The sequence below is a fragment of the Arachis ipaensis genome, chromosome B06 (genome assembly GCF_000816755.2).
Source record: "Arachis ipaensis cultivar K30076 chromosome B06, Araip1.1, whole genome shotgun sequence".
In the NCBI taxonomy this organism is placed as follows: domain Eukaryota; kingdom Viridiplantae; phylum Streptophyta; class Magnoliopsida; order Fabales; family Fabaceae; genus Arachis; species Arachis ipaensis.
The window spans coordinates 128,483,150-128,494,338 of NC_029790.2; the positions used below are offsets into that span (position 1 = coordinate 128,483,150).

The following is an 11,189-nucleotide window of genomic DNA, read 5'->3' on the forward strand; positions in this document are numbered from 1 at the left end:
TTACTAGAGCATTAGATAGTCCAAACGTTCTAGGACCATCGAATCTTATGCGTAAGTAATTATCGGGAATTTGAATCCTACATTGCACATACAACAATCCATTAGCCCACAATAAACCCTTAATGAAACTCAGATCCATAGTTCTTGGCCTATTGAATTGGGAGATACTATAGAAAAAGAAAAAAATATAAGCTAAGGTGACCACATCCTTCTTGATTAGAATGGAAAAACAATCTCATTAATATAATAAGCAATATCGGATATCATATTCTGGTGCTCAAATTGATTTAATTAGTTAGTCATTACCTATGTATGTTCATCACAGGCAACATTTGCAATATTAGATCTATAATATACATGTGACTGAATACTAAAAAAGCTTTAGGACCAAAGGCCAATTAACACAGCACATCTAAATGAACAGGCTCGTCATATCTAAATGATAGTAATAATAACAAATGCCAATTAACACAGCACATCTAAATGAACAGGCTCGTCATATCTAAATGACAGTAATAATAAAACATTCATGTTTTAAATAGGCTACAACTCTACAAGTTGGCTAAAACTGGCCAGATATGTAGCATTACTGGAGTCCATCCACATACTACGGAAATGGCACTTGTGCATTACAATTAAAACCAATAAACCCAACAAGTTCTGAAACTAACTAAAAATTAGTTCAACTAAACTAAGCTTTTACCAATTCAACTATACAAAAACGCTTAGTTCCATGATCAATTCAATAAAACATTCACGTGACCAATCCATACTATGTGATTTCTAACCATTAACTTTCTCTTGTCAGGATCCTAGATATGAAAAGAAAGTAAACTATAGTACAATGTCTTTTTTTTCCAACACAGAAGAAATTGCAATCTGCTATTATTCGTCTGTAAGTTCAACACCGTCAAAACCATTACTATTATCCTGATCAACCAAAGATTTGCCTTTAGGTTTAGAGGATTTGCTAGGTTTTGATGGTTTCTTTATTTTTTCTGCCTGTAACTCCAACACCTTCTCAGAAGGTTTCCGTTTTCTTTTAACACGTGCACCACCAGCATCATCTGCAAAAGAAAATTTAAGTGCCAAATTCCTAAAATGCAAAAGTCTATGTAGTTTACGCAAGCGGGGTTCAAAATTTCAAGACGTATAGCCAAATGAAACGAGACGAAATAAATTTAACTGCAGGTGTCACAATTTTTCTTGTCGAAATAGCAATTTTAAGCAATCTAAAATACACATCTACAAGCATAAGGGACGATTTTACCTTCAACTGGACTTGAGGCTTGATTCGGCATATGTCCATTTGGCCCAGCTTCTTCTGAAAGTGGGGATCCAGTGTTGGTACTGTCCACTAGCTTTGAAGAACTTTCTAGACACTTATCTTGTTCAGGAACATCACGACTGGGAGTTGCTGGCAAGAAACATAACTCTTCTTGAGACATATCAGAGTCGCTGAAAGCAGCATCTTCCTCCACCGTTACAATGTCAACAACTTCATCTTCATTAACATCAGAACCTTTTACCTACGTGCATATGAACTAAGGACTAAACAACGGGAGAAGAAAAACGAAAGAGAAGGACAGCATGACCAATAATCTAGCAACCTCTTACCTTCTCGGTTTCAGGAATCAAATCAAATTCATCTTCTCGCTCTACATACTCCTCGTTTTCCTCAAGCTCTTTGAAATCGGGAGCAAATGCACTCCAATTCTCAGTATAATCTTTAGCCCAAATGTAAACTATTCCATTCAAAGAAACAGATACAACAATAGGACGTACAGGATGCCATGCTAAATCAATAAGAGCTTCCTTAGGCCCTTCAAGAATTTTCACAAGATGCCCAGCCCTATCCCAAATGTAAATCTTGTGTTCTCCTTTGCTAGCAGAACCCCCGACAACCCACTCACCATCACCACTGAAACAGAACCATGGCACGCACTTCACCATCTTTATGATCAATTACAAGAATTTCCCCTTTTGAGTTCCCCACATAAACCAGACTGCCATACTTACTAAAGCAAGCAGCAGTTGGTGTGAAGGAGGTAATTCCATCAGAACACTTGTTACGCGATGGAAGGTTTGGTCCATTGGATATCTCTGAGACAGAAACTTTAAGTGAAGTTGTGTTGCCTGTATTCAAATCAACAATCATTGGAGCACACGAGAGAGGGCATGCTAAGCATAGAGACGGCATAGAGGAACCTGGATGAAGACGGGCTTGTAGAGAGGTTTGTTGCAAGACTATTCTTGTCATTCTTTTACCGCTCAAAACATCCCATAATGATAACGATTTGTCGGCAGCAGATACAAGAATTCGATTACCGCACTTTGACCAACAGACACTGGTTATGGGAGAAGAACATTCATTATCCCGAAGCTCTTTAGCAACTCCCCGGGTTTCAAAATCCCAGACAACACAACTTCCATCATTGCACCCAGCTGATTCAATTAAAAAAAATAATAATAAAGAGCACGTAAGTTGACGACACATAGTATCTCCAACTAGTAATAATTGTGCCCCCACTTTCATGTAAAAATTTGCACGTGAAACTCATTTTGGTAAAGTTTAACCCCAACCAAACATGCCATAAAAGTTCAGCAGTAGCGGTAATATTTACCAAAACCAAAATCACTAAATAGACACGCCATCAATACACAATAATAGATTAAACCAGAACAAACATTACAGCCTGCAAATAATTATAGCAGATGCACCTCTGCCCTTACTGAATGGTATGAAAAATTAGGAACTGTAGAGCGTAAAATACAAAATCTAATCGTTATACAGCTTGCTTTTTATTTTAATAGTGGAGGTAGGTCAAATAAATTTGATATTTTAATCGCACTATTAATGGTATCCCAACAAGCAGTTAATATAACAAAAGCCAATCATCAATAGTAGAAGTTTAAACTTTATACAAGACAATACCATCAGAAAATCCTGAAGTCATGATAGTCTACAAATGTTCAACACACCATAAGTTCACAGAAACTAACATTCTAAAAATTATATCAGGAAGGCTCTTAAGCAAAACACACTAATTGTGTTTGCATTTAGAATGGAGTAAACAAAAAGGTTTTAATTTTATTAATACATTATGTTTGGTTAACCAGTGACAAGAAAGGTAACTTTGGTCAGGGAAAATTTTTCCTAATTTTGAGGGTATATCTAATACCATTGAAGAACCACACCCCAAAAATTAGCTATCACAAATTCACAATTAGAGAACCCAATGCCTTATAAACCCTCCTGTGAATCCCATACATGCATTTTTATACTAAAGTTCCATATATTTCAATTGGATCCTAATTCCTAACAACCCACCAGGATCCCTAGACATAGCACCCATGCTAATGGTACTGAACCTCCTTCAACTCCTGGATCCTAGCATCCCATCATGAGTTCTAGAGAGCAAAGAAACTGCTGAAATTGTGGCATATTAGGAAAAGTTGCTGCTTAGCAGTGGGCAAAGCACTTGAGCATATTAGGATTATCAGGTAGAAACCTAATCTATTTTTCTTTTTCTTTCTTTACTTTCTATGTGTAAATTAGACCACACAGGCATATCAAGTCAATTACAGCCATAATTACATGGGTATTAATCTGCAAATATCTCTTAAGCTTGTCTTTATTATGTAATTAATCCATATAAAGAGGGTTACCAATAATATAAGTTCTCAACACAAAGTTACCAGTTGCAAAGCAAAATGCACTCATAAAGTCCTGCCAATTATTTCAAGCCAATAACATGAATTACAAACAAGCCAAACTACTAAAATTAAGCATAGACTCTCCACCCTTAAATCCAATGATTACTATATCTCACCCCAACATAAGTTGAAATATGTTATTCTATTCTTCTGAACAACTAGAGAAAAGTTACTTGATCACAAAAGTTCCATTCAAAAGTGACAAACAGTTCATTTGTAAAGGCAATTCAAGTATAAAATAAGAGTATTAGGCTTTTTTAAACAGTTCATTAGTGTGTTTACCAGCAAGAAGGGTACCGCGGCGATTGAAGGCAATACATTTCATACAGCCATGCTCCAAATACTCCTCAATCACTTCGGGGAAGTCTCCCTGCAACGGATCTTCAATACATTCACACAATAATGGTTTCAGAAAGAAGGGACAACTAAGCAAACAAAAACAAAAATTAAAATATAAAAAAAAAGCATAGACACAACAGAATCACCACTGTCTTTTTTAGCCGCACCAACCCTTAATTTGTTAATTTCCGGGCATAGTTTACAAAGTTCAAACATCAACTTCGAAAATAGAAGAAAAATATGTTTATGACAAATCATCAAAGTAAGGTAGCCAGGGGGGAAAAAAGGGAAAATATAGCTGAAACAAGTGAAAAAGTCCTCAGAACTCAATGAAGTGAAGAACGAGAGGAATAAAAGGAAGAAAACTAACCAATAATGGGCGTGTTCATTGTTCCACGAAATTCAAAGGTACATTGAGGAGGCCGAGGAGCCAACAGCAACTTTGAGGGGTCTTGCTCCGACAACAGCACAAACTCTTGTGCCGGCAACAACAAACAAAGGCAAAACAGGTTAAGGCTGCAACGATTCTCACGATGATCAGAAGGTGCTGCCTTATTATACTGACAAAGGAAGTGAAATAACATGAGAAATCAATCTTCCTAAAACAGTGGAATTGAAATCAGACCCAAATAGGTGTGTTTTAGGCTTTTGGCATTCGATAGTGTCCTCACCTAAAGTTGTAATACCCGTTGGATTAAAAGTAAAACACATTGCTCAATGCTATTTCAACAAACAACCAGTAATTAGAATAATCTACCATTTTCAACCATGAACTATTTAGGTGAGGGTAAAGTGTGTATTTTCTCGTGACAAGTACCCTAATGCCATGGAATACTTTGCTCAACATCAAAGTTTATCATCAATAACAACACAGCAACAGTAACATCTAAACAGAAGCAACAGCAACAAAAACTCAACATCACAGCAACAAAAGCACAAAGAACACAACAAATTACAAAAACAGATGAGGCAATAACAACTCAACAACACAGCAAGAAGAGCAGAGCATGTGATCAAAGGACAGAGGACCTACCGGAACTGAGGCAGCGGTGGAAGAAGAACACAGCCGAATCAATGGACAACACGGCGCAACGCACGGCCGCGACGGGAGGCGCCGGCTCAATGAGAGAGAGGAGAAAGACGCTGATGCGAGAGAGGAGGGAGAGGAGTGTGGAGAATGGGTTGGGTGGGGTTATGGTTCGATATCGGCTTTTTTCAGGACTCGTTTTGGTCCGAGCCAATTTTTTTGAACCAGAACAACGGTTTTAGGACGCTTTTCCAATTCGAAACCGGTTCTTGAAAGGAACCATTATATTCTAAGGACCGAATTAAGAGAGCAGTAGAACACGAAAATAGATTCTCTCCATTTTTTTATTTGAGAGAATAAAAAATAATTTTTTGTAATTAATTTATAAATAAAATAAAAAAAATAAAAAATTACATTAAAAAAAATTTAAAAGGATTTATTTCCGTAACACACTCCTTCCTAATTTCATTTGGCTTTTAGAACAATGATTTTGACCAAGGTTCTGAAAACCGGACCGGTCATCAAACCGTTTTAGTCACTAGTTCATTGGTTTACTGGTCCAATTGGTCTAACCGTGATTCAACCGGAAAAACCGTTTCATAATAAAATAAATAAATTATAAATAAACATCCTAAATATCTTTCAAATTTAAAACCCTACATAAAATATCACCAACTAAATGTAATTAATCATCAAAATATGCAATAACTTGCTGCAAATTTGTTGACAATTAACATAATTATACTTCCATTAAAAATATCTGGATTGAATTACAATGCACAAGTTAAAGATAGAGAATATTGTCTTAATGTAGATAGGTCAAAAAGTAAAACCAAAAATGATAGTGTTGCACAATAAACACACAACAGAGCCCGAAACAAACACACAACACAACAGAGGCTGAAACAAAAACACAACAAAGCCTGAAACAAAAAGAATCCAACACAAAGGAGTGGTAGCAAGTCGGCGGAGATCAAGAACAGGGACAGTGCAACCAAACAATGAAAACAGAATTTTGTTTATATAACAAAACAATCAAAACATGAATCATACAATCACTAATTGCAAATTTTTTCTTCATAAGAACAGAACAATGAAAACATGAAGCATATAATAAATCAAAAGATCACCAATTGCAAATCTTTTAATAAGAACAGAAGTTAGAACAGTGAAAAATGAAGAAAGATTAGTAGTTTTCAACCCAATTTTAACAAAGCTCATCACAATGATTAACAAAAAAAAAAAGCAATGAAGGAACAGTGAATCAATAACATAAGCAGTGCAAATTCAAGAAACTTTAATAAAATTTAACTACAGAAACAGACAGTAAAGCAGTAATAGAGTTATCAATTTAAAATTTATCATCAAATACATTCAGTGAGCAAAACCAATCAACCAAGTACTGACTGGGCATTCGGAAAAAAAAAAAAAAAGAATCAAAAGAACATTTAAATCACAGCAAAAACACAACAACAATGGGAACATTTAAAACAAAGCAACCCAAAAAAAATATAAAAATCACCATTGCTGAAAACAATGATTTGATCCGTGTATGCTCAAAAAATTAAAAGCTAAGCTTACAGGAAAGTGAAGAATACCAAAACCAAAGAACCTTCAATCACAGCTTAAATCAAGAACAGAAAATCACAACAAAAACAAAAAAATTAAAAGTAACAGAAGAACAACAGAACAACAACACAAGAACAATTAGCAAATTAACAAATTCACAATAACAGTTAAAATTTACCAGAAGAACACTAATGCAAGTGGAATCATCATGCTAATATGTTTTCTGCAAAGATGCTATTTGTGCAGCTAAAATTTTCTAATTACTAAGATCCAATTATTCTAATTTCACATGCAATCAACTTACTAAGTTTCTAAAAGCTAGAAATTATAAAACCAACCAGAAATATGGTTAAAGCATTTCATCAAACATGTTGAGTGCAGTAAAATTAAAACAAAATAAGAGAATTTAAAGCTTAGTATCAATGTGATAGAGAAGAGAACATAATTATTGTAACTTTAATTCAATCTATGAAATAATCCAAACCACTACCAAATCAAATAGTTACTTATTGTAATGGAAATCATAAGTTGCATAGTTTGAAGCAGAGTATTGGTGTTGTGTGAGTGTATTGTCTGGTGGCGGGTTTAGGGAACTCACGGCGGCGACAAAAGAGAGCAGTTCAACGGCTAGGTGGAGCGCGCGGGTTGGTCGCAGTGTTTGAAGCAGAGCAACGTGGCTTCCAGCCGAACACGACTGCGAACTCGAACGGTGAACGGCGAGCGAACGTGAACGGCGAAGAACGCGAACGAAGACGACAGCTGAACGAAGACGCGAACGTGAACGGCAAACAAACGGCGACGGATGCGCCGCTGAGCAGACAAAGACGACGGACGCCGAGGTCGAGGAAGCAGCCGCGATCGGTGACAGCGAACAGGGGTTGAAGACTTGGATCACGAGGGAAGCTAGATAGACGGACGGATGGCGAACTTTGAGTGCGACGGACGCGGCAGTATGCCACTCCTTGCGGCGGTGGTGCAGGCTTACAGTGCTAGGGTTTTTTGGCTGGGGTTGTGTGATTTGATTTCTTTCTGAATGAAAGAAAGAGAGGGGGGGAAAGGGAGAAAGAAACGAAGGAGCTTCCGTTTTTGTCTAAACCGGCGGGTTCCGGTTCGGTTCAACCAGCCGATTCTTGTCTGGTTCAACGATTTTTCACCAATTTTTTAAACGGCGGTTTTATATGTCTGATCGGACTGCTAATGTTGCCGGTTCGAAGTTGAACCGATCCGGTCCGGTTTTCAGAACATCGATTTTGACACAATCCCATCACCAACACCACCATTGGAAGGACAACCATAAAAATCAATCGATGTGCATTATCTATCTTATTGCTTACAATTACAAGTTACATCACAAAGATCAATTAATTTTGTGTAAAACCTAAATAAGAGGTTCATAACTCGGAGGCTGGCTCATATTGTAAATATATCTCAAATCTAGATTTATTATTTTTTCAAGACTTTTTTTCAGTTTGTTTATGAGTTCAACAAACTGGCAAGTTTATTTAAAGACTTGATTCATAAATTATAATTCAAAATAATAAATAAATTAAAAAATTTTAAAAATTATTAGATATATTCTAAAATTTATAAATCATAATTTATTCATATAAATCAATATTTTTTTTGAAATCAAACAGCTCAACACAATAGTAGTGGAGCGACCAGGTTACATAACTAAAAACAAGCGGACCTAACAAAAATAACTACACAAACCGTTCCTATGTCATCTCCGGCATAGCCATCAACAACTAAAGAGATCCCTACCACTCCACTCGTTAGTACTACTCGAAGATATGTTGATGATTTCTTCAACTCCTTTCCTTGTGTGCTGAAAAATCCGTCTATTTCTTTCCAACCATAAGTTCCAGACGATCGCGCAGAAGCACCTCAACCGGTGATTACGCTCCTCCATCCTTCGCGGTTCTTCTGTCCAACTAAGAAAGTGTTCTTTCATCGATCCCGGGTAAGACCACCGTCGGCCAAAGGCTAAAATCCAAGCACTCCATACCTGCCATGCAAAGATACATCCTAAAAACAAGTGATGTACATCCTCCACCCCGTTGTTACAAAGGACACATGTAACATCTTCCTGGCTGATAATTTCAAACCGGCTCAACCTGTCCTTTGTATTCACTCTTCCTATCAGAACAAACCAGACAAAGAGCTCCACTCTAGGCGGAACCAGCCCCTTCCAAATAGTCATGGTGAAGCTATAGCTGGTTACCTCCGCTGGGATCAGTTCCTCCTGCATCACCTGCACAAATGAGTTAGTTGTAAAAACACCTCGCCTATCATATTTCCACACCACTCTGTCCTCTCTGTTATGAAATAATTTCACAGGTCTCAAAACCTCATGTAATGCACTCAGTGATTCCAACTCCCATTGGAAGAGTTCTCGCCTCCATTGGAAGTTCCAAATCCACTCAAGCCCATCCCAAAAACCACAGTCCCCTATAACGGATCCACACTGGTTTGAAACAGAGAAAAGCCTCGGGAACCGAATCTTCAGAGGTCCATCAATCACCCATGCATCCTCCCAAAAACGTGTCCGATGCCCATCTCCAACCTCCATGGACAGGCCTGCGACCATCTTATCCCTTAGATGTTGGTTCATAATGTGTAACTGGCAAATATCCTTCCATGGTCCTCCTCTAGTAGGCGGTTCTTGAGTCGACAGAGGCTCGTTGGGGTTTAGATTATGACAAGAAACTACAACTTTTTTCCACAATGGGCAATCTTCCTTTGCAAATCGCCACCACCACTTAAACAACAGCGCTGTGTTTCGAACCATAGCGTCCCCTACTCCCAGTCCACCTAGTTTCTTCGGCGTCTGGACCACTTCCCACCTTACTAATGCCATACCAGTCCTTCCCTCTTCTGAGCTCCACAAGAATCTTCTCTGTAGCGAAATCAATTTCTCAGCAACAGCTTTCGGCATCTTGAACAAGCTCAAATAGTATACTGGCAGACTGTTCAGCACAGATTTGATAAGTACCAACTTTCCGGCTTTGTTTAGCACCTTAGCCTTCCACAAGCTGAGTTTCTCCTCCACCTTGTCTATGATAGGCTTCCATGTCTTCACCAACCTCGGATTAGCTCCTAGAGATATTCCAAGGTATTTAACTGGAAGAGCATCCCCCTTACAACCCAGTAGGTTATACATACGCTCGACCCATTGCTCGTCACAATTAATTGGAATCAGGCTGGACTTATCAAAATTGATACTCAATCCTGACATCAACTCGAAGAATCGCAGAAGTCTCTTGTAATTCTTTATAGTCTCTTCCTCTGGTGGGCAGAAGATGATAGTGTCATCAGCAAACTGAAGATGTGACAATGGTACCCTATCTCTACCAACCTGCAGCGGTGATATACGACCATTCCTCACTGCCTCTCCAATCATTCAATGCAGCACATCCACCACCAGCACAAATAAAAACGGAGACAGTGGGTCACCTTGCCTCAAACCTCTTTCCATGTTGAAAGGCTTAGATGGCAAGCCATTTATCAGCACCGACATAGACGTAGTGGCTACACACTCCATCACCCATGCTCTCCATTTATGCCCAAATCCCATTTTCTGCAGCACAATGTTCACAAAGCTCCACTTAACCCTGTCATATGCCTTTTGGAAGTCAAGCTTGATTAGTGCAGCCTCTTTTTCTCTTTTTTTGTGTGTTTTTTATTGAGTTTATTATGAATAAATAATTAAAAATTTAACCTAAAAATAATTTATTTTTGTAAAAATAATATTTTAACAAATCAGTCTAACAAATTTTATAGGTTTTGTTTAAAGTATTTTCAATCTTATTCTAGCCGAAAGAAATAATAATATTGGGTAAAAAACAGAAATAAGCTAAGGGAGAAAATAATTTACGTGAATAAGCCAAAACGAAAACTGCTTCATGAATCCACTAACGCACATATATATGTAGTTCGAACCAGCTTGGTTCAAACTCCATTTCTACATAATTCGAACCAGCTTGGTTCGAATTATACACAAACATATGCACACACTAATTCGAACCAGTTTGGTTCGAATTACACACAAACACACGTACACACTAATTCGAACCAGCTTGGTTCGAATTAAATTATTAATTTTTTAACAGCATAATTCGAATTATACAATGAATTACTGTGTGTGTAATTCGAACCAAGCTGGTTCGAATTAGTGTGTGCGTGTGTTTGTGTGTAATTCGAACCAGCTTGGTTTGAATTAGTGTGTATGTGTTTGTGTATAATTCGAACCAAACTGGTTCGAATTATGTAGAAATGGAATTCGAACCAAGCTGGTTCGAACTACATATAAATGTACGTTGGTGGATTCATGAAACCGTTTTCGTTTTGACTTATTCACATAAATTATTTTCTCCCTTGGTTTATTTCTGTTTTTTGCCCAATAATATTCACAAGCAAAAACATCTGTGCATGAATAAAAATGACCAATCAACTTTTCTACAGAATTATATATAAAAATAAATTACATTTATAATTAAAATTTATAAATAATATAATTAAAGATAATTATAATTCA

The 11,189-nt window shown here is 37.3% G+C and overlaps 1 protein-coding gene across 1 annotated transcript; it reads right to left on the minus strand.

The window, feature by feature from the left end:
* LOC107605172 (protein RBL) lies at positions 481-7,713 on the minus strand. Its single transcript, XM_016306950.2, is given in 7 exon segments — positions 481-1,067; positions 1,271-1,529; positions 1,618-1,933; positions 1,935-2,445; positions 4,000-4,098; positions 4,427-4,616; positions 7,251-7,713. Coding segments are annotated over 6 exon segments (1,386 nt in total). The 5' UTR covers positions 4,446-4,616; positions 7,251-7,713; the 3' UTR covers positions 481-885.